We start from the raw sequence: 25676 nt of genomic DNA, 5'->3' as shown, positions 1-25676 counted from the left end.
GGAAAGTTCTAAATTTGTTAAAGTTATCATTATTTTAGAAAAATAATGTTTTGTATTGTTTAACATGTTATACAAAAACTGACTTTGTATTCAACAGTTTAAATGCTTTCAAATGCCTTTTAAAATTTTGAAGGCCCACAAAGTAATTCATTTTTTTAACCACAAATAATAAACCGAAATGGATTTAATTTTATGATTTTTAAAGTTCGTTTTAATACTTTACACTATTGCATTTTACAAAATGCACACTTTGTTCATAGTTTGTTAGAAATAGAAAAATTGCTTCCTCAATAAAATTTTTGTGCCCGGTTACGTAATAACGACACCGAACCGGAAGCTATTACTGTCTCAAAACAACAACCACCAGGTGGCGCTAATGTCTGCTTTTTTTCTCCCACGTCGTCCAACATTTACATTTGGAAGTTACCCAACCAAGTTTAGCTTTTTTGTTGACCGCCAATAGTTACGCGCTCAGCGTCTTCTTTTGAATAAGTTAAACGCAGCAACAAGTGAACGAACATCTATATTTCGATTCATTGTTTGAGTAAATAAAAACAACAAATAAATAAATAAAAACTCAGGCGAACTTCACTCGGTGGCCCTGCTGGAAGTGGCGGTGGTGGGTGGAATGCGCTTTCAGGGAAACCAACACACGAAGGAGAAGATTGTTCGATATCGGTAATAACAACAAAATGTCTGTGAATGTTGTTGGAGGTGGCACCTGGGCGAAAGTGTCCGATGTCGTTCGTGGTGAAACCTATGTCCAGGCGTTGTCCAGTGAGGTTGGAGTCCCGGATGACTCCATACGGATGTTTCTCTCGCTTCTTGCAGGTAAGAAAACCTACAATCAACTTAAAAAAAAAAAAAAAAAAAAAAAACTGGTACTTCTGCATTTTACGGACCATGTTATTTTTAGCTAGGATTTTCAAATTCATTTTTTCTTTTTAATCTTTTTTAAATTGTTAGGTGAAAGTACAGAATAGTTAACAAAGCGTCCCCCTACCCATGTTAAGAATGAGTTTAATAACGTTATTTCAGCACGGTCCGTAAACGGTAGAAGTACCAACAAACTAACAATCCTATGAATAAAATTGTAAGACAATATCTGTATTTCTCACCTATACGTAATGTTGATAAATATTAATTACTTTATTTGAAATTTTAAATAAGGGAAACTGAAAACTATTTAAAAATAATTCTATTTAAAATAAAAACGCCCTCCCCATTTTAAGAATCTATTTCCAAATAACATTTCGCACAGTCCGTATTCTGCATGAGTACCCCAATTTTTTTTCCTTTTTTACGAAAAGCAGGGATGAATATATAAAATGAAAGCAAACTTAAAATGCATTCAAATAACATTTTCTCTGCACTATTACGTTTTATTTTTTAACCCAAAAAGACCCTTTATATGCCTGTAAAATTTCACTTTTAAAAACTTCTTACCAATTTTGGTTAAAGTCTATATTGGCGCCGCGAAACCGCATGTGCAAAAGGATACGCGCTGCTGAAGGTTTTTTATTTTTATTCATTAACCCAACGACCAACCCTTCCGAAGATAATTATGGTTGGATTAATAGACACGAATTGTACCGATTCCGTATTTGGTTTTACATTGAATGTGAGCAGAATTCAGTCCTTTAATTAATGAATTTTGAAGCTGAAAATTACTTTCTATTCAGCAGTTTAAATGCTTTCAAATTCTTTAAACAATTTTGAAGTGTCAGGGAGTAACTAATCTTTTTCAAGTAAATCGAAATGAATTCTGATGGATTGAATTTCGTAATTTTTAGGTAGAATTTTTAAAGTTCTTTTTAGTAACTTTACTATTGTTTTTATGTTTACATATGCATTTTTGTTACCATGCTGATTTAGAAAGCCATTAACATGGAGAGAAGAGGGTGTTTTGTAATTCTGTACTTTCACCTAACAATTTAATAAAGATATCGTAAAACTTGAATTTAACTTGGAAATACTATTTTAAAAAAGCACGGTAGCAAAAAGTGCATCTAATGTATAATGATAATAAAAAAAGGTGATTAATATTGTGTAAGTCATGTAGAGCCGAGAAAGGGATACTTGAGAAGAATTTTATTAGAAATTTTGGTACTAGTGTACTGCAGTCTGCACTTATTGATCCGTGCTGAAATGTTATTTAAAAAGCCATTCTTAACATGGGGAGAGGAGGGTGTTTTGTACATATTCTATACCTTACAATTGAATAAAAAAACAAAACTTGGAAATACGATTTAAAAAAAAAATAGCGCGGATCAGTAAGTGCACTAGCACCGAAATTTTAAACAAATATATAAACTAAATCAACAACGCCGGATCTTTTTTACCCATCATTTTGAAAACGAAAACTTTTTAATTTCCAAAACACAAATATTTATCGAAACAAATTACGCTGTCGTTTCGGTTTATAACAGTAAAAATAAGTGAATTCATCCAAATCTTTTAATACTCAAGATAAAATAACTGTTGCTTTTCATAATTTACAATCCTATTTAAAACTAACATCACGTTTGCTGGTGTTTCAATGACTGGAAGATTTCTGGACATTTTCCAAAAGAAAAAAGGCGGGGATAATTTTTATTTTACCTGGATACGCAAGATTTTCTGGTATTATTATACAAACACCGTGACAGCGTTAGGGTTAGGGTTAATTCGCTGTCACGGTGTTTGTATAAATTTACCGATTTTCTTTCTATTGATTTTTTTTTTTTTTTTTTTTTTTTTTTTTTTTTTTTTTTTTTAAATTTGTACTGCCACTCTCCCCACCTTGTACTTTTATATATTTTTCTGAAGAACCTCACTAAAACTAAAAAAATAAAAACAAATAAAATTTTATTGTCCGAATTTTTTTCTTTGCTTATATAGATCGGTCCCAATGGCTGCTTATATCGGTTACGGTTCGGTAAAAACCCCAGCCGAAAGCAAAATGAAACTTCGAAGCTGAAACAGAAGACAAAAATTTACTTTGTTGCATTATATTTTAAATTATTTTTTTAGTGTTATTAAATTGTCTGATTGAAACAAATCGGTTTGTCAGACAATGTCTGCCATCAATCACAATTAATGATTTCTCACGTTACTTAAATTAATCAGTGGCAATCATTTGAAACAGAAGGAAAATCGCATGCTTTAAATATTCCCACAATAAAAAAAAAAAAGTATCTTGTTTCGAATATTACAATATTTTGTTTTTTTTCCGGTTTAATTTTTTATCTTTCAAAATAAAATTAACGTTAAAGTGTAAAAATAGTTCATTCACTTCTGTCTGAGGAGATGAATTTTTTCCACATTAAAAACTTCATCCCAACATTTGTGTTCTTAATACCCCCCCCCCACGAGGGTAAAATTAGACGTAAAGCCAGGTTTAATGTGCCCCCCAACCACCACCTCAACAGTACACTTAGGATTGGAACAAAAATAAAAATTGCCGCAGTCTTATAAAGGACAGAAAGTGTAAGTATCAGAATAGATATTACACTTTAACGGTTTTTTTTTTAATATTGAATAATAAAAATAAAGCGGAAAACAATTGTAAAATGTAAAAAAAAACAAGACACACACACACACACACACACACACACACACACACACACACACACAAAAAAAACAAATAAAACGCTGGTTTTCCATGCTTTAAATGTGCAAAGGAAGCAGACGATTTTTCAGTCTAAAATTAGTTTCTCAAATGATTGCCATTTATTGGGTAATTTGTGGTTCACGTGAGGCAAATGCTTGATTATGATTGGTGGCGGACATAAAAGTGCTTCTCTACAGAATTTGAACCGAATCAAACCGATTTTATTGAACTATTTTGACCAAGAGCGTTCGAAGGGGGGGGGGGGCGAAATCACCTGGGAAATGAAAATTGCGAAATATGAAACCTCGGGCACGGGCACATGTAAACAGGCATTCCGGCTATTGAAAGAGAATCGTTCATTTAACTTTTTTTTTTTTCATTTAATGTTTTGGAATAAATGTTATCCATAGAAAAACTTAAATTAAAATATATACTATTTCACAAGAATTTAAATTTAAAACAAACGAACGAATCTGGTCATAACTTCCTTTTCGTTTGCAATTTTTTGTTTTATTCAACTTCTCGTTAAATGAAAAATGTTTCGGTAAAAAGCAAACAAACAAGTTGATTTTATTTTATTAATCGGAAAAAACAAAGATTTAGGTAAAAAAAATTACGTAAGTTTCCAGTAGCGGCCATTTGTTGGCCATAAAGTGAGTAAAAACATTAGAAACTTATTCAGATGTGTACCTTTTTTTTTTTTTTTTTTTAATTACCACTTAGTACGTAATAATCGGGGGAAGAAAAATTACAACGCAAACAAAAAAACAAAAAAAAAACAGTCGATCTTATTTATTTTATTATTTTTATTCAAATTCCAGTTAAATGAACGGTTCTCTTTCAAAAGCCCGGAACGGCGGAACGCATGTTTCGTTTAATATGCCCGACGTTTCATATTTCGCAATTTTGATTTACTAGGTGATTTCGGCCATTATTTATTTACTTTTTCGAACGCTCTCGGTCAAAATATCCTGAACGAAACTTAAAACTTAGGTCACGGTTAGAAAAAAACCCAGTTCCATTCGAATTCCAAAACTTCGCATGCATGACAGAAAAAAAAAAAATAAATAAATAAAATAAAAATAACAGCATAGAATAATAAGTAACTTTTTTCTTTCTTTTTTTTTTCCAATTTCACGAACCCGGTTTAATTTTGTGTGATTATTGCCTTTCGGCTGTTATAACTAAGTACATTGTCCACTAGGGGGGGGGGGGCTGTAGGTGTAATGTTTGTAGGAATTTTTGACAACCCTAACACGAAACTGCGAATAAAATATAAAAAACTCGTAATTTCTCTTTTAAAAGTGGGTTGTTTTTCTTTTTTTTCTTTATGGATTATACGACCAAAATAAACTATTAAAGTTGCTTTAAAAGTAATAGAAATATTTTTTTATTTTTTTTTTAAACAGTAATGAATTTTACGAACTCAATATTTTTCAAATTTTAAACTTTAAAAATCTATCAATTTTTCTATTGATTCTATTTTTACGGTATTTTCAGGGTCAATGTGAAATTTTATGCTCTTCACAATAAACCGAATATAATATTTTAGACAAACTTTTTTTTTTTAATTCACGCCCCCCCCATTTTCAAGTGTCTATTAAAAAGTAAATAATTAATTTACTCACCAAAGTTTTATATATCACAAATTGAAGAGAAAAGATTAATAAATAATATATCCAAATTAAAAAAAGAACTAGTGTTTTTTTAGAAATTTACCTGTAAAGTTCGAAGTTTAAAACCTTTTTTTTTTTTTTTTAATGAAACCTTAGTCCTTGCTCCTTTAATTGAAAAAAAAATTAGGGCTTGAATTTTTTCGAGTAGTTATAAACTTAGAAAGACAGGGAGTCGAATAATTCACGCCTCCCATTTTTAAATGTCTATTAAAAAGTAAATAATTAATTTACTCACCAAAGTGTTATATCACAAATTGAAGAGAAAAGGTCAATAAATAATATATTCAAATTTAAAACAACAAAAAAAGGAGTGTTTTTTAGAAATTTACCTGTAAAGTCCGAAGTTTAAAACCTTTAAAAAAAAAACACTTTTTTTTAAATTTAAAAAAAATTTTTTTTTATATAATGAAACCTTGGTCCTTGCTCCTTTAATCGAAAAAAAAAAAAAAAAAATTAGGGCTTGAGTTAACTTTTTCGAGGAGTTATAAGCTTGGAAAGATGGGGTGGAATTATTCACTATTTTTCACGAAATTTCTGACACACCTAGGGCTGGTGGTCTGTAAAATCATCTTTGTTCTATAAGCAAAAAAACAACAAAAACAATACTTGATTGTTTCATATGCTATTATTTTGGTCAAAAACTACTACAGAGTAATTTTCGCATATAACTACGTTTACATCTTAATATATTAAAGAGAAGGGGGGTATGAAAGTAATGTTTATTTCGTAATTGATTTATAATTTAATTTTTGACTAGGAAATTATTTTAATCAAATTAGAGTTCACCTGTCTCTATACATTTCTTAAAATATATGTCTAAGATTAAATATACCATACAGAATGTAGAGAAAAATAAAATTGAAAAGTTGGACAAACTACATTTGAAAAAAATTAAAATCCCATTAAAAAAGATCAAGTACACTATTATTTCGTTTCTTTTATTGAACAGAAACTTTGTTAGTGTATACACAAGGCCGCTTTTTAATGGATAGAAGGGTGACATTTGGAGAAAAGTTTGGGAGGATTTTTTTAGAGAAGAGGAAACTCGTATCGATCAGAATGTTTTGTAACAAACTGGAAATAACCGAAGGACTTTATGCTTTGAAAATGCGAAAAAGATGTTAAAAATCAGATGACACTAGAATAAGGGCCATTAAAAAATTAATAGTATGACGAAAATTCAGTACTTGTGCAATTTACGAATTGTGCTATTATTTTAGGATAAGTTTTCAAGTTGGCTAATTTGAGTACCTCTTTATTAAATTGTTAGGTGAAAGTACAAAATAGTTAGCAAATCCTTCTCTCCATGTTAAGAATGAGTTTCTAAATATTATTTCTCTTAGAATTCAGGGTTAAATTGACCCTTTCCTTAAATCTGAGAAAAAGTTTTCATTTAATGTGAGTATTAATTGACTGTTTGTCGACAGTTAAGCCATTTCCATAAATCGCAATCTGAAACATGGGTCCCCTCCTATAAAAGTGCCGGATTTTGAGGACGTTCTTGTAAAAAGAAAAGAAAGACGTATGAAAAGTAAAGTTGGCGGATTTGAATCGAGAATCCCCCCCCCCCCCATTTTAACCAGTATTCTGCAGTTGGTATTTTTTTACGACCTAACCCAGCGTAATATAAACACCCCCAACCTCCCATGTTAAGAACAGCTATCGGAACAAACATCCCCAACCTCGAAAACTATACTACATACTAAAACAAACTCTAAAGGGGGGGGGGTTCTCGTTCAGGTCTACCATAAAATTTATCAAGAAATTTAGCAACGAGTGACGTTATTTAAGGCAGTTAATATATACATATATATATATATATATATATATATAAAAAGCGAAAATGCGTGTGTGTATATGTATGTTCGCTTTTTGTGTATGTCCGAGAAGTGACTGGTCAGCTCACTTCTTAAAACTTTTTATATTACATCTAAATGATAATATCTACGAGTTAACAACGGGGGTCACTTGTCTATTTAATTTGCCTGAGTTTGAAAAGCTAAATATTCAACATTTTTCGATCGCCGTGTGTGGATTGGGCTTTTTCGTATAATAAAAGCGAAACGAAGCTTAAGACATCATTCCTGGTGTGATCGCTGGGAACGTCCAAAAGTAATCAGCTTTGATCAATGTGGAGTTTCTCCTTTTATCAGACAATTGCTATTCAATTTGGACAATCCCCTTTTTATGAGGAGCTAGTTTTCCCCCAACATCTTGGGGAAAAAAAAAACACTAAAAAAAAGCTGCCCTGCAGTAAATAAAATACTGCCCCGCAGTGAAAGTTAACCTCATTAAGTCATTAAGTATGGCCACCTGCCAATTCTTAATGCTTAAATAAATTCAAACATGTTTACGTTACTATTTTGTGGTGGCCCAATGGTTAACGTCGCGTTCTTTTTTTTTTTTTTTTTTTTTTTTTTTTTTTTTTTTTTCCACACTTTAATTTCCAACTTCGCCTCAAGGGTTTGTGTTCGATTCTTCATACTTACCTACCAAAACTTTTAAAAAAAATTTTAACCTCTCCCTCCGACACAAACACCCGGGCAATGATTTTTTATCATTTTGTTTTGATTTACACCTCCAAACACCCGGGCAACGCCGGGTACCCCCTGCTAGTATTATTGAAAAAAGAAATCTCGAGTTTATCGTAACTTTTTTATTATCATATAATTATGACAAAAAAGCAATAACAAACCAATCACCCCGTAACCTTTTGAATTTTCAACTTCGTGTCTGATTCTACTCCTCAATCTCAATTCGTGAAAATAACCTCATTTTAATTGTTGCTCGTAACTAAAGAGAAGAATTGGTGTTTAGTGACGACGACAAAAGTTTGAAAAACTTACAGGAGCTCACAATCAAAATAAAACAAGTTTAAATTATTTTAAAAATAATCTCTATTAATAAAAGAACTCAAGATCTCATGTCTGTTTTTTTTTTTTTTTCGCCTATACTTACCTTTAGTAAATTACATTGAATTGTTAAAGTGTTTAGTTGGTACACTATGGCATTATGGCCTTATTTATTAATAAAAACAAGAATTTTAAAAAATTCTCATTCCTAGGATGGATACAAAGATACCTGTAGGGGTTTTTACACCCTAAAGAATGACGGCGGTTCATGCGGCAAACGGATAATCTTTTCACCACTCACGGATAAGCAGAACCAACAAATTTAATTCTAATCAGTAGGTGCCTTAAAAATTTACCACAGGATTACCCCCTCCTCTCTTATATGTAACACGATGTAATTTTATTATAAGTTAATATTATCAATATAACTTTTGTACCATTTAAAAGGACAAAATAAAGTAAAAAAAAAAATTTAAAAAAAAAAAAAAAAAAAATTATTGTACGAAAATAATGAAATTGCAAGATGAAAATCTTGTTTAGATAATTGACGCTTTAAAATAACGTTCCTATGTAGTAAGCTATCCGAACGTGAAAACATATTTAGCAAAAATCAACTTATCCATTTTAGAATAAAATTACATATAAAATGGAGTTTCCGTAAAATATGAGGGGAAATATTTTTCTAGTGCATGTTCCTCCCCCATATTTATTTTTTCGAAATTTGAACAAAATATTAAATCAATCGAAATTTCTATTTATTATGAAACATAAGAGTTCAAATAAGTAAAAATATTTATTTTTTAAAAGTTTAAATTCATATATTGAACAAAAACTTACCTTGAACTTATAATTGAAAAAATTAATATAAATTTAATAATTTTTTTAAATAGCGTTTTTTTTTTCTAATAAATATGTACTATTATCAGTTGAATTGCCAAGAAAAAGTTTTTAAAAGATTAAAATGATTAAAACTCCATAATCTAAAAATGTTACAACATAGATTTTTTATTGTTCAAATTAAAAAAAAAAATATTAAGTTATAATATAAACATGACTTTTACTAGCTATTTTATTACCGGATTAAAACCGAATGAAAAATATTATTGCAAAATTAATAAACATTTTGTAGACCACTACAATATCTAGTTTGTATCTTTTTACTAAATAAAAGTATAGAAACCTGTACTTAACCAAATGAACAGTTTAGTAAAACCGTATTTCATATTTAATATACAAATGTTTATAATAATTTTTAAACTGTAACTCTTAAAACCTAACAAAATTATAACAAAGATTAATTGCAGTTTGAAGAAGACAAACAAAGGTAAAAAAAAATCATTAAGTCGCTTCTGCTTTTTCATACTTTGTATTATTAACACAAGTCTGACATCACGGGATCATGCGAACAGTTGTTCACAATCGTTTGGCACACCCTATGAAGTTGTTTCAAAGCTTTTGTCTATTGTCAGATGTAACTCTTGTGCTTCAATAATGTCAGTATTAGTAACTATAGCCAGTGTAAGAATTTACATATTTCAAAAGAAAAAAGTTAACTAAAAATGTTGGTAAATTAAAACAAAAAATAACTTTATTTTATTTTTACATATTTTATTCCAACACGACTCTTACTTCTGTGTTCTTTTTGTTGTTTTTTTGTAATATTCCTGAAATATTAAATTTTTAATTGTTAACATTTAAAATGCCTTATTTTTACATAAAAAAAGTAAACATAAATGCATGCATCTTAAAACTTCAATTTTAGCAAAGGTGGTTTTTGTTTACAAAAATATTACATTTTCACTAATTTATTAAAAAAAAAAAAATTGGTTCATTATATTCTGTGATTGTTAATATTGAAAATTTCATTAAAATTGTTGATTTCCTGAATTTTAAATTAAGTGAAGGGAGGAGTCAATATGTGTATGCATTTTAGGAATCTGCAATTCATTTTGCACATACCTAGTCTTGAGAGAGAAAAAACATTGCAGATCTAGATTTATTTTATTTTAAAATAGCATGGCTACTTAGCGTTGCCCGGGTGGACAGAGGTGTTATACTAAGAATATTGAGCAACCCCCAGAAATTGTTTCAATCAAAATAGCGAGTACCCATGCGAGCGCAAAAAAAAGAAAATAGCCGCAGTAGACAGGCTGAAACCTGTAACGGAAGAAAAGGAGGTGAAAAAAAGCTAACATACTAGCTGTTACGGCCATGATGATTTATAACGTCATGGGTTGAAATAACGTTTTCTTTTTTTTTTTTTTTTTTTTTTTTTTTAACGTACATTGAAATTGCTAAGTGTATGACTTGCAAAAATGTCTATGCAAAAAGTGATCCCTCCTTGCATAAAACAACCCAGTTGACCAGCACAGAATTCATCTTTTTGGATATTTTTTGTCAGAGATTGATCTTTCTAACGATACCAATTTTTTCAGTCTGATGCGTCTCAAGTTTTTGGCAGACATATCCAAACTAATACACATTTTCCCTTTTATATAATAAACTAGTGGGAGTACCTAGTGTTGCCCAGGTGTGGAGAGGTTTCATCATAAAGGTATTAAGCAACCCAGCCCTAATAAAATAGCAATGACAAAAAAAAAAAAAAATTAGCCGCAGTAGCCAGTCTCGAACCTGTAACACTAAGAGGAAAAGGAGGTGAAAAAAGCAAATGCTTTAGTCGTCTCGCCCATGCGACTTGTGATGTCATGAGCTTTCGAAATAACATCTTTCATACGTACATTGAGATCGCAAGGCATGAATGACTTTTCAAAAATATCAACACAAAATCGACCTCTCCTTTTAAAAAAATGGCCCAGTAAAGTCAAAGAATTAATGTCTTTGACCAGTTTTTGGATATTTGTCTTTCAAGAAATGAATCTTCCTTATGATATGCTTTTGTTGGTGTTCGTTGTGTGTGTCAAGTTTTTGGGAGACATACAAACTAACACACATTTTGCCTTTTATAGCCTGGGTGCCTGGTATTGCCCGGTTGTTTTTAGGTGTATTTGAGCAAAAAAAAAAAAGTGATAGTAGGCAGGCAGGCTCGAACCTACGACGCGAAGGCTAAAAGAGGGTAAAAGAAAATCTGACGTCTTACTGCTACTCCATGACATGACTGGAATTTATCGTAGTCGATCAAAAATACAAAGATTACGTTGCTTTTAAACCTCCCACAAAAGCAAATTAGTTTAATGTGAGGGGAAAACCAGCTCCCTCAAAAAGGGGGGCACTCTGGCAGTATCCAAATAGTAATTGTCTCAGTATGAAGGGTTTTCCCTACATTGACCAACGATCAATTTCAGAACAGATACTCGATCGATGCCTCTGTTCAATCTCGAAAGACAAAGGATACCCCCTATAGGGGCAGCTGTGCATGTAATTGTGTGGCAAGAGTTGCGCAATCCCCAACCACACCTCTCCTGAATCGGCACTGCTTGAGCCCAGTGGCAAGGAAAGGTCCAGGACGACTGGAAACAATGCGGAGATAAACGGAGAGCACATATAGCACCTGGAAGTCCCAAATGGTCACCCAGATACTACCTGGCCCGAAAGCCAGGCGATTGCATTCCAACAGTTTTGTTTTATTTATATGAAAAAGACAAACACTGGAAATGACGGCACGGTGAGAGTTTTGTTTAACTCTATCAAAAAAAAAAGATGGAGACAATGGCCGTTGCAAATGCAAAAACTTCTCATGGAATCTAACCGACACGAGAAGCCCGATGCAAAAAGCCTTTCATAGACATACATGAACGCTTGCATTCATTTTGCTTTTTATATATTAGAAGAATATTAGATAGCTTAAAAGATGTAATTAGTTATCTTCAAGTTCTGTCACCCAATGTTTACAAAGGTTTTGGTCGGAGCTGTCATCTGCAAAATGAAACTATTTGAGATTGTATTTTTAAAAATAAGCAAACGAACAGAAAAATTAGATTATCAATTTTCGTTTTTTTTTTGCTTATTTTAAAAAATACAATTTGGAAAAAAATTAAATTTTAATTTGCAGGTGACAGCTCCGGGCGAAACCTTCATAAACATTGGGTGACGGAATCTAAAGATAATCAATAAATTAATAAAGTCAACACTTTTTACTGCATTAATATTGCAATCATTTAAAACTAAAGTTTTTTGATACGATTGGGATGCAGTTTAAATTTCATGTTTTCCTTTGAGCACAAATGAACCATAATACTTGACCTTTAAACTTCAAACGTACAATGTAAACGTATAAAGCAAAAGTCATATTTCCGTCTATTTATCTGACTTAACTCTAAAATAAGCACCAAAGATACATTTATAAAGCTTCCATTCAATATGACTTGATTATGGTAATAAACATTCTAATATTTGTTTGCTTAGAACGTGTAGATAGGGAGAGGCAGAAAAAGCTTTCGTTCTTACTGAGAAATATTTGAAAATGAACAAACTTGGTAAACTCCTGATGATTTTATCCCTTTTTATTTATTTTTTTCTGAGTTGTCAAATTTTATGTAAAAAGTAACAAGACTTAAATCTGTGGCGCGTTTTTGGAAGTACTTAGGAGGACATTTATCTTTGTGGGGGCCTAGAAGCCCATTGAAATTAATTCACCCAGGAGTTTGATTTGTCATTATGCGACCCATCATTAGCTTTTTAAGATGAAAGAAATATCAATGCTTCATGACTGCTACAGGATTTGTCCGATCACAGCAAATGTTGCATTCTTCCATAGTGCCCTCTTTTGGAAGCAAGCTCCTTCACTCCTATGTTAGACTTCATGTCTAACCATGCTACTGTGAGAAGTGCATAGATCACCTCAACAAGTATAATACATTAGTACAGTAGTACTAGTTTACACTAATAGGATAATACAAAATCGGATACCAAAGATCTCCACAAAAAATTTTGCCTTCATTATTTTCATCACGTTAACTCCTCTTCTGGCCTTCAGGCGATTAATCATCGTGACGGAATAGGAACGCTTCAGGGCCTGTGGTGCAGTGGACAGAAGCGTCACTACGGTTCCGGGTGAGCATTGTCTGAAGATAGTGGTTTCAATCCTACCAAAGTTAGCCAGAGGATTAGTTGGCCAAAATGTTAAGACAACAACTGTGGAAGGCAGTAATTATTGGGATAAGTTACAAGACTCGACATTCCTATCCTGTCACAGTTAATCACTTGACGTCTGCCAGAGAATGAGTTGGCCACAACAACTATGAAGATGAGGATAACAGTTTGCAAAAAAAAAAAAAAAATTGATGTACAAATTATGAAGCCTCATCTTAAAGGATTAAAAAAAAACAAAACTCTTTCACTCATATCCCCGAAATCTGTTTCTTGATAAAAAAAAAAATGATTAAGCACTAAATTATGATTTTGCAATAAAATCCTGAAAAACATATTCCAGATTAAAAAAAAAAATACATTTTACTTTTCATTTTTCTTTTGATTTAACGTCAGAGCCGTGAAGAAGCCATATTTTATTTATTTTTATTTTTTTTACAAAGAAGTCACCACTTATCAAGACCCGGTGGCCACTTGAGGATAAGGGTTAATGAGTGTACAGTGATTAAGGGAAACTTGTAGTCATCTTTAGTAATGGAAATTTGGTAAATTGGATTACTTAAAGGGATAGCTCATCAAGAATTTGTTCATGTTGGACTTGAAAACAACCATATTGTAGTCAGTTGGAAAGCAGGAAAACGAAACAGAGCTCCACAGGCGTGGAGTTCTAAGAAAGCTTTGCTCATGGAATCTACGTTTATATTTAGGCACAGATAAAGAGTGGGGGAAATTATTGATAGTCGTTTCAACTAGACGAGTGTTTTTCATGAAATTCAGGACAGGGCGGACCATAGATTGGAGCTCAGTTGAGCACTTGCCATGAAAATTATGATAAAGCAGAGACAGGCTCGCAACATCTCTTTTGTGGGAAAGAGGTTGCAGGGAAGAGAAAAGGGCATCCCTCACTAAGCTACAAAGTCTATTTTGAACTCTGTCAAGGCAGGATAAACTACCTCTGGCAGCTTCTACCCAGATGAGGTAACAGTACTCCATCCTTGAACGTACTTGGCTCTTATACAGGTAGAGAATTGCGTCAGCAGTGAGATATCTATTAGAGCAATAGAATGATCTCACCATTTTCCTAGCAGCCCTAGCAACAGATTTGATGTGTTTTATCTTATATCAGGTCAGACCTAAAAGTTTGTCAAAACATGGAGCCTCCCCAAGACTAGAGCTATTCATTTCGATTGATGCCAGACGGGGGTCAGTGTTGATGATGTAAAGATAGAAGCTTGGTTTTAGATGCATTAAAATTAACCAGCCACATCTTTCCCCATTGCACCACATGATTAATATCAGAGAGAACTTGGTCGTTTATGGCCTTTGAAGTATTGTCATAGATCATAATGTTGCCAGTATAAATGTCTACAAATGATCATCGGATGTCATTTGGAAGATCATTAATATAGATCAGAGTTGGGTCCAGGATGGATTCCTGAGGGACTTCAGCATTAATACTGTGAGCCTCTGATTTCTGCTTATCAACCATTACTCTTAAGAACCTATCAGAGAGAAATTATTTAATAATTGAAAAGACATTTCCAGCTATAGCATAGCTGGAGATTTTGTGGATTAGACCTCTAATAATAATCCCACCCACTTTTGATTCATTTCTGATGGCACGAGGTGTCCTCACCTGAGAAATTGGTTCGATCATGACAGATTATTGCACCCATCCAGAATTAGATTCTCTTGACCTTACTATTATTGCCACTCAACTAGGAATTTTTATCTTCGGTCACCAAAATCAAGATAAGAGCATTTCTGTAATGACCTGTTGATTATGGTGTAATGCTGTTCCTGTGCAATTCTAGGCGATCCACCCTCCCAGGCTTTGCCTTCTCTTTTGAGAAGGAGTTTCAGGCTAATCGCCTGAGACGCCCTTATTGGGAAATGTCGACAGGGCTGCCTAGGTACTTTTGCAGGTCAGGGCTCCTCCTGGGGGGCGGGGGGCTCTTTCTCAATTCCACTTTCCAACCCTGGTGTCTAAGTTCTTGCAGTAGGAGAGAACTAAATATCTACTATTATTGCCACGAAGAAGAGGGGGTAGATGAAACAATAACATCAAACTGTATCAAGTTTAATGAAGACCTGAAATTGTCCCCACTAAAAAAAAAAAAAAAAAAAATCAGTTTATAGCTGCTGCTATTGTACTATTGCAAAACTACTTTGATACTTTAAAAATAACTGTTTGCAGCATTTTTATTTGTTAATATTTAGTATTGATTTTACAATAAAAAGGATATTTTAATGTATTCTGCTAAAAAACACAACCCCCCCCCTAGTTTTAACACTTTTTGTTTGTATCTACCTTTTTTCTTGTCTCAATTTACTTGTTTCCCCTCAAAAGAAGCACTATTACATTGATTTCAGCCCAAACTTAACCCTACTCTATTTCCTTCAGTTTTTCTTAACCTTTGTTTTTCCTTCTCTATAATGACCTTCAGCTAAGGGAATTATTATCCCACTTGTTTTATTCGACGAGTAGTACACGTGTTTATTTCGCTATATATGAAGTATTGTCACTTTTTTCCATTTTAGAAGTGAACGTTGTGGATAAAGTTATATAAACATGTTTTGTTCATCGAAACTGAATCTTTATTAAAAAAATAAACAAATAGAAGTAAAGACTAAAACATTTTATCATTACGTCGTTCATAATCGAAGAGAAACTTGTTGCCGGGCTCTCGACCCCCCCCCCTCCCAAAAAAAAAAACAACTTTTTTTTCTATTAAAGAAGACTGCTTGCCTATTAATACGAAGCACATGGAGATATTTTATTGAAAAAGTTTTTATTTTATTTTTGACTATTGAAGTATGTTGATCTTTTCATGACTGTTGTTGGTGTGAAAAAAAAAAAGTTTATTCTTTTTGGTTCTCAAGCAAGTACCCTGTTCTTTCCGATTCCTGTTCTGGAGAGTAGTTTAGTCTCGTCCCACTTATTTCATTAGTGCTTTGCTTTTTTTTTTTTTTTTTTTTTTTTGTTGTTGTTGTTCATTGACTGCGACTTTTTATAACTGCCCAGCAATCATAAAGATCACCAACGTGGAACCTCTTTAATATAAAATATGTTCAGATTGGTTGCATTAAGTTTTATCTAAAAAAAAATCCACATTTCTCTAATAGTTAAATGCTTTTTATTATTTTGGAAACATTAAAGCTGAATATTTTCTACTTGTTATATAATTATTTTAAGTTTGCTGCGTGGAGTTCTGCATTGAAAATAGAATTATAATAAAAAATTAGAATAATAATAAAGAGTTTTTTTTCAAACTTCTTCAGTCATCATACTCGGTTTAACATTTGTTTTAAATGCTTGCATGCAGTTGACAGCTTTAACTGACTTGTAAACCAATTTATCTTCAGACAAATCTTTATTTATCCCTCTTTCTTTCAAGTCCATTTTTGGTCCCTTACAAAGGAGGGATTGGACCTAGTAATTCACTTCTGTTCGCACTTATCTCAGTAACCACGCCTTGGATTTTTGAAATTTTGCAGTCAGTCAGTCATGGCGAAAGTAAATTTTTACCAGAACAAATTTTTCGGGATAATTCTGTCCCCCCCCCCCCCCGGGGCATCATAGGGGTAAAATTGTTCCCAAATCGTTCGCCTGTTCGTTTGTTTGCACTTTTCTCAATCACCCCTTGGATTTTTTTTTTTTTTTAAAATTTTGTACCAACATTAGTCATGGTGAAATTAATTTTTTTTCACTCGTGGAGCGGGGAACCCGTATGCGCGCCTTTTTTTTTTTTTTTTTTTTATCACTTCATATAGTTTTTTATCATTCCATATTTTCATATTGTCTTTCCCTGTTAACCGAACCTGTAATCTTCAGCATTCTACATTTACTAAGCCAAGAACTCTTATCCATTCCTTTAATATGACTATACCTTTAAAGTTTCCTGATCTGCACAAATCTCCCTATACTGTACAGGTTTAATCTTTCTCCGGTCATAAACCTATTGTTAAGACTTGCAATGTACATCCATCATATTCTTATATAATTTTTCTCCAACATGCAATACATCATTTCGATGCATCACACTGAATACATATGCCTAATAAACTCTTCTCTTGGTCAACAATGATCAGTAATGGGATGTTACTTTTTTGAATATATCTCTCTCTTTGACTGCCCGCTCCTGTCTGATTCATGTGAATGAAAAAAACAACCAAAAAACAAAGTACTCAATAACTGACTGTTTAACGTTTCAAACATTTACCTGCAAGAAAAAAAAGTAATGATTCTATGACCCCCCCCCCCCAAGCAGTAATTTGGTTGTTATTGATCCCAAGTGAAAGAATATTGAAGTATTTCTTTGTACCATAACCTGCTGAGGGTCAAACTGAATCAGAATGTGTAAAGTTTGTAAGTGTATCGTTGATAATTTTGGAGTTTTAACCAAACACTTAAATACAACTTTCCTTTTATGTAACAAAATTATTATAATCCTTTTGTTACTGCTAAATTTATAAGTTTAGTGTTATCACAATTCCAGAATTTAACTTGGTACTTATGCTCTTATTGTACCATGCTAAAATATTATTCAAAAAGCCATTCTTAACATGGGGAGGGTGTTTTGTAACTGGACTTTCACCTAATAATTTAATTAAAAAAAAAAATTATAAAACTTGAATCTAACTTGAAAATACTATTAGCAAAATAAAGCGGTACAAGTGCATAAGCACCATTAATTTCAATATGGTAAAAGTATAAAAGAAATCAATTTGTTCCACAGGAACATTTTCATCAAAACCCACACTTGACCTTGTGTCTAACCTCCTTGGAATGGAAAATAAAAAATCAAACAATATTACTCAATACCATAAACAGTGGTAAATTTCACTCACAAGGTTTTCTCGTATGTATGCACAACATGAACAATAAAAAATAGTGAGCAGTAGAAAGGGTGGAAAAGACTAGTAAAAAAACCAAAAAAACTCCATTTTCTTTTTCTCCCATTTTGACTCCACTCATTTAGGAATTGACCTTGTTTTTAGTTCTAAACAAACCGAAAACCAGTGGACAGTCTATTTTTCATAAAATGTTTGGAGGGTCTTGTTTTTGATTTTTTTTTTTTTTTTTTTTTTTTAAATCTTTTTCCTATTCCTCATGTTATTTCAATGAATTTTTATGCATAAATAAAATTTTGGAAAATAAAATTTAGATATTTGGGAATATCTTGTAGTATGATCCCCTAGTCTAAATGTGATATTGTGATGACTGAGATTATTCTAGTTAGTAGAATAGACAATCCTAAATCAAGAATGACCAAAGACACCATTCACACATTTGATGGATTTATGCCTAATTTGTTTTAAATGAAAATCTTTGAAATTTTCTGCAAATATTTCAACGGGTAGCACCAGTGCATTACATAAGTGACATCAGATGTTTTGCTGTAATCTTACATTGGATAAGAGGAAAGCATGTAAAAGAATGGAAGAACACGGCAATCAAAAATGGTGTTCACTTAAAAACTTGCATTCACTTGAATTTAAAAATCTTTTTAAAGAAAACAAATATTGAATAATTTGTTTAAATCTTCAATAGTTACACTTCATATTTTGATGATCAGAATTGTGTACATTGTCATGAAATAGATTAATTTACTCTTTATAATGCCATGAAAATCCAAGGTTAATTCAGTATTTTAATTGTATTGATTTTCTTTGTATTTAAAAAAATAAATTTTTTGAATAAGTCGTTAACATTGGAAATTGTGATAATGAAAATAAAAATGCTTACATGAGATAATCTCAATTATAAATAAATTCAAATAAATGAAATCCTGAAAAAACAAAGCAAAATAAACAAATATTTAATGAAAGATGTATATTGACTTGTTTGTTTAGAAATAAATTTTATAAAGTTTAATTTATGGTTTAAATTGGTTTTGTTGAAAAAAAAAATTATTTTAGTGATTTGACTGTTTTGTAATAAAAATAAAAATGAGTATCCAAACACGGGCAAATTACTTGTGTGTTAGAGAATCGCATGGGTGATAGCATTTATGAAGGATCATGTGTTCGTTAATTACAATGCTGAAGTGAAAAAATTGCGAAAACTTTAAGAAACAGGTATTCCAAACAATCGAACGTTTGAATTCTGATATTCCTTGCCTCTTTGTGAAGAAGTGATTCTTTTGATTTGGAAGCTTGTATGTACAAGTTAGTAAGGAGGTTAAATGATATTTCGGTGTTTTAAAATAATTTCTCTTGTATTAAGAAAGTACAGTGTAGAAGAGTTGCATGGGAGTAGAAAAGTATTGAGGGAAAGTGTTTACTACCTTCCTTATGGAATATATATTTGAGAGAAGCAGCTATGTCAGAATAAATGTAATATTATTTGCAAGGAGATAAAATGTAAGAATATTCTTGAAACGGGCATTAGGAAGTTTGGGAGATGGTTAAAAGAAAAGATTCACATATGAAGCTTTTCGTTTAAAGTTTATAATAGCCAAAGTTGCAGGAGATGATGAAAAATGACTTTATTTTATAGATATGGCTTTGGTATCCATAAGATACTGTATCGTTTAAAAGATGGTTTATCAAAAAAATATCTAAATATCTAATCCTATATCAGTTCTTATATAAAAAAAAAAAGGTTAACATTTAAAATCTTAAATATTTCCATGACTACAAATGCTGACAGAAAAAGTTAAATGCTTAATTTCTAAATCTGTGAACATTAAAAAAAAAAAAAAAAAAAAAAAAATCGTATTTTAATTTATTCCCTTAGTTTGTATTTCTGGATTTTGAAATAAGTTGTCTTTCCTTTAGCCTAGTTGTCCATCATGATTAACAAGTAGTCTACTTTACCAATTTACTGAAAGCTGGGGAAATAAGATGTAGAGGTGCACTTATTAATCGGTAGGTAATCGGTCACTGACGATTAATCGGTAATCAGCAGATTAATTACTTTACTCTATCCTATTAAATTTAAGCCATTTCATCAATGCCACATAATTCATCAGATAGCTTCGGCACAAAGTACAATTTGCAATTGTTAAATGAATATAATTAAACAACTAAATAAGAAAAAAAATGACAAAGAAACTACAAAGTACAAATTTTAATTATGTGAATAACTAGAAGCTGAACTTCTGCTTCCACTGCTCTGCAACTGCTACTATTCTATTTCTTCTATTCTTGCTGCCTGCCTCCTCTGCTCTCATAGTCTCATCAGTATTTATACTCTTTAAGTTGTAATGTAGAAACGTTAGTTTCTCCATTCTCAGAACATTCCCTGTTCTGCATAGGTTCATGTGCATTATCACCTGTACACACTCTCTACAGATGAAGGTGGTGTGCTTCAATATTTTGAAGCCAGTTTAATCAGCGGTGGTAAGGTCTCCTGTCTTCCCCCCCCCCCACTGAAATGGATCATCAATTCTTGTGAGCAGTGGTAAAGCTACATGTGTGCACTTAAGGGATTTACTCCTTTTGTGCTTCTTGTATTTCTGTCGTACTTACAGTTGCAGTCTCCAGGTTTAACCTGGTTTCTACCTACTCTGTTTGGATTTGTTACTGTAGGCTTATTCGAATCTAATTCCTCAAATAGGTTTGAAATAGTTTTAGTTTCACATTGATCTTCTAGACTTTCAGCAGAGTTTGAAGTAGTGTATTCTGATTCTGCTTATCAGTAGAAAGTAAATGATGTAGAATTTATTTCTTAATGGTGTTTTCCATGTCTTTTTTTATATTTTTTTTAATTGGATCTAGGAAAATAGACAAATTTTTATCAGTTAGATAGGATGAAAATCTTGTTTCCATTAATTCACTGAATTGTTCAACTGTAGTAAGAATTCCACATATGTCAGGAATATCAGAATTAGATTAGACAGCTTTTGATAGAAATAACCTCAGCTAAAATTATAGATAATATTATTGATATTTAAGTTCTGTTATTTGCTTCTTTAGTTATTTCTTCAAATAGACCCAGTAACTGGACATTTTTTGAACAAATCTCCGTTGGTAAGGTAGAAATCTTAACAGCATAAAGTACAAGAACTTTTCATTGTTCTAAATTCCTTTTCAGCATTATATTGAATTCCACTGTGTGGTCACATCTTGACTGAGTTGGTTTTTCCAAATTAAAGTAATCCTGTATTTCAGTTAATTTGCTAATTGCTGATGGAGAGATTAAAGTGAGAGATTATATTTCTGTTGTAATGATTGTTTTCACTGCCTGTTGGGAAAATGAGTCATTCATTGGGAATTGCAATGTATGAAGTATAATAAGGACACTAAACCACATTTCTTGACATCAACAACTATATTTGCTTCTGAATCCTGCAAAACTAAGAAAAGTTTATTGGAGATTTTATACTCCTCCAAAGCATTGTGCAATTCTTCACTTGTATCTGTGTATACTAGGGAATGGAACAATTTTAAGCACAGCTCTGCACTGTTCAAAGCCATTTAAAAGCTAATAACATGTCAAACTTAGAAAGGAAACATTATTTGTAGTAACTGTCCAAATGTCTGTAGTCAAAGAATTACTGCTAATTTCAAGATATGATTGAATTTTTGTTTTTACTTTTGTAAATATATCTGAAATTATTTTTTCAGTGAAGTACTTTTTTGATGCAATACTGTAATTTGGACAAAGTTTTGCAATAAGTCTATTAAATCCAATGCAAAACGTTACAGAATATGGTTGAATATCAACAGCAATCATTTCTCCTATAAGATAATGAATCTCTTGTGACCTATAGTCATTAATATCTCAAATTTTCTTCATGGCCAATATTGATCCTGTAGTAGTTTGGTGTTTCGCTGGAAGCTCATAGTTGCTGTCACTTTTTCCTGGAATATCTGTCCCTGAACGTTCATTGTGTTTCATTTTTTTTTATCTGCAAATTTTGCTTCTTTTGGGTGAACTTTTCTAAAATGGTTTAACATAATAGTTGGAAAAGTTTTTGCTGATTTGCCACTCTCTGACATGATGGTTTGACATAACTTACAAACAGGTGTTTTCTTATTCTTGGGATTGACATTAAATACTTCCCGTAGAAATTGGTTTCCATAATAGTTAATGGTTGTCGATATTTAATTTTTTTTTATATATTTAAATTATGTCTGATATCTAATTAGTAATTTATCTCAATAAAATATGCATTTTCTAAACCAGCAAAAATAAAAATATGTATGTAGTGGTAGCAGGAGTCCTAAAATGAGGAACAAGAGTATGATTGAAGAATGCTTATTTTCAGTTTACATGTGGTCGCAATTTACTGTACAATTCGATGTGAAAACCGAAAGACAAGGTAATAATTTTCTTTGACTGATTTAAAGTAGAAAATGTTAATTTAATATGAAGCAAAAGGAGAGAAATTTTCCATATGGTTACTTCTATTTGACTCAAATTTAACTCGGTTGTTAGCAGCCATGCTTGTTATTTGAAAATACAGTGTAGGCGGTGCATGTTCCTTCAGTAAATTTTTCACAAGCAAGCAAAAGAGTTAACTTTCTTCGTTTACATTTATTTTACTCCTCTTCACCCCAAACAAGGCATATTGCCACTTGGACGTAAGGGCTACTAATTGGGACCATGCCTAAGAAAGATTAAGATGTTGGTTTACGTTGTGTTTGAACTTCTGCATGTCAGTACAGCTTGGGAAGCAGGTAGCAGGAAGGGAATTCCTAAGTCTAGCTGTTCTAAGGAGCCATTTGAGTAAAAAACTATCTGGCATTTAGGAACCTCAACAGTGAAAGAGTTATTTTGTTGCTAAGTAGATCTGTGGGGGATATGTGCATCAAGGGGGCACAAGTGTAATAAGTTCATCAGAGCACATTCCATTAAATATGATTAAACTATTTTATTTGACAACAAAATTTGCTGATAAATGACCATTATAAAATCTAACCGGCTGAATAATCGGTAATTAGCCAATTTGCTTATCAGTGCATACTTAATAAGATGAACTCATATTTTTCTAGGTTATTTATATTGTGTAATGGTAAGAGTATTAACATAAAAATAAAATTTAGTTTTCAAGTAGTCTTCATCAGAAGCAACTGCAAAATCCTAAATCAATTTTTAGTTTCATTGTCTGATGTCCTTTGTCAGATTACATAGTGGAAATTATAAACTTTATTTTATTAGTTATAAAATATTTTTTTGAAGTTAGTATGATATTAAAACCAAGTAAACCTTTGTGACTAGGGGGTGTCAGGAATTTTATAGTTTCCATAGCACTGGAATCATTTCTTTTTATTCTCTTGGTTAAAATGCTGACAAAAAGTTCAGTTACTTTTAAGCAGTAACATGTTAAACACTTTTCTTTTAAACAAGCTTTAATTTGATTGTTTGCTCCTCCAAAACATTTTAGTTTTGTTCCTAGTCACAGATTTGTAAATTTTATCCATTCAGTCGTTTTCTTTGTTTGCTAATTTCAGCATAAGAGTAGGAGTGCTTAACTCTCTCTCAACAATGTTTATCCTTTTTCAATTCAAAAATCTGTGAAAGAAGCAGATTGGTAATGTTGGATTTAAAGTATCATTTTATTTATCTACATCACAGGGCCTTGTGACATCAAATCTACAAAAGGCCAATGATAATTAAGATACTTAATAATTCAATTTTTATATATATATCTTGTCACACTTGGCTTTTGTTGGGGACGACAATAGCATATGCGTGACAATGATAGTAAAAAAAAAAATAATAAATCTGGGATGTGGCTTGTAAGGTCCCTTGGTTCCAAGTTAACAGCAGAACATGGGGGCGGGGGTCTCCTGTTTAGAACTCATGTAAAGAAAGATAAACAGAACAAGCATGCGAGAGACAACACAAAATGACCAAAGTGTAAATATAAAAATAATATTTATTTAACAGCAAATGATATGGAAAATATACAAACAATAACAAAAAAAAAAAAAAAAGAATAGTGAGATGCAAATAAGGGGAGGGGGATCTAGCTTATGCCAAACAAACAAAGGAAGATAAACAGTTTCATTTAACCTTGAAAAAAAAAACTGTGTGCAAAAGAAAAGCTTACACGGAGGGGGAGTAATCCAGATGAAAGTTCGATGAAATAGAATGTCTTGTTGGATGAATCGATGCAATATGGTCTTTGGGTATTTTGGTAGTGACAGAATATTTAATATCCAAGTTTGTGACCTGGTGCTACCAGATCAGGTTATCTATTGGCTTTCTGAGACGAAATGCACCTACATCAATTTCTGTTTTTGTTTTCTATTTTCTTTTGTAAAACTTAATTACGCTCTACAAAAACAGCCCCTTCCCCTCTCCTTTCTTTTTCCTTCCCTACTTCCCGGACATGGATATGACCTTAAACTATATCCGATGGTGAGGCCTCAGTTTGCGAGCTTTGGAGAGCGTGGAGCCACCCTTTAATTGCCATTGCTCCTAGGTCTACTCTGAACCAGAATGGTAGTACCTGTTAGGGTTCCAACTATGGGTTAAATAGAAATCGAAAAAAAATACATATTCTATTAAAAAATTGTTCTTCAAAATCTGATCAGATTCCACTTGATCCTGTCGGCAGGGCATCAGAATATGCCGACTACCCCCGTGTAGAGAGTAGAAGTCTCTCAGTGGCCGTAGGTAGCCACCCGTAATACCTTTAGGACGGGATCCTGGTGGTTGAGACTTGGAGGTCACATTTTAGTACTCCCACTTCCCAACATACCACTTTGGCCCTTACTTGGCTAGATGGGCAGTCTGAAGTGCCCGATCCGACCAATCGGCTGGTCACGTCAAGCCCCACTATATATTGTCCACCCCATAAACCTATCATTAACACAATATGACTATCTCTTCCCCACAAATAACTATTTCCTAATATATGGTGGAAAGTGGTGGCTGAGGGGTCAATCAACGAAGTGAAATATCTATGACATGGCTGAAAACCCTTTTAATTACTATGTACCTCATAGTAATATCAAAGGAAAACAGGTGCTCATGAAAGATATCACGTAAATCGAGTATATCATCTTTGTATCCCTGTTGTGGCTGGGCGAATGGGTTTCCCCCCAGGCACTTCCCATATAGGGCTCCGAGGTGGGTGGGGAATAAAGATGATGAAAAAAAATCATATGGCTTATTTCCCACAAGAAACACCCAACTACCAAAAAAGAACACACTCTGATGTCTCTGACATCAGCAGCTCTGAAGAAGAGCCAAGAAAACTGAGAAATTCCCCAACATTTATTATCATAGAATCAATGGAGGAAACTCCTTTGAGCCAGTTGTCCCCATTTAGAATTGAAAGAAGTTTAAAAACTTTAAAACCCAAATCTATCAAAAAACAATTTAATGGTAGCCTATTAATTGAGACCTATAATGGAGAACAAACCAAGAAAATACTGAAACTAAAAATATTTGAAAATATTAAAATCAAATGCTACCTTCATCCAACCCTAAATACCTGCAAAGGAGTTGTGAAAAGTCGCGAACTCTCACTTTGTCCTTTGGAGGAGATCAAGACAAACCTACAGGAACAGAATGTGTTAGATGTTCGTAGAGTCCAAATCAAGAAA

General features: G+C 32.4%; 1 protein-coding gene across 1 annotated transcript in view; it reads left to right on the top strand.

Annotated features, from left to right (window-relative positions):
• The first annotated feature begins 345 nt into the window (after window positions 1-345).
• Window positions 346-25676, top strand: part of LOC145291192 (lysophospholipid acyltransferase 5-like) — a 202134-nt gene continuing 176803 nt past the window's right edge. The window contains exon 1 of the mRNA XM_080136773.1: window positions 346-831. Within this exon, the coding sequence (XP_079992899.1) occupies window positions 693-831 (139 nt within the window). The 5' untranslated portion in view covers window positions 346-692. The remainder of the gene's footprint in view (window positions 832-25676) is intronic.

The sequence above is a fragment of the Euprymna scolopes genome, chromosome 2 (genome assembly GCF_053919585.1).
Source record: "Euprymna scolopes isolate OS-2025 chromosome 2, ASM5391958v1, whole genome shotgun sequence".
NCBI classification, from domain to species: Eukaryota; Metazoa; Mollusca; class Cephalopoda; order Sepiida; family Sepiolidae; genus Euprymna; species Euprymna scolopes.
This window is presented reverse-complemented; position numbering and strand designations above follow the sequence as displayed.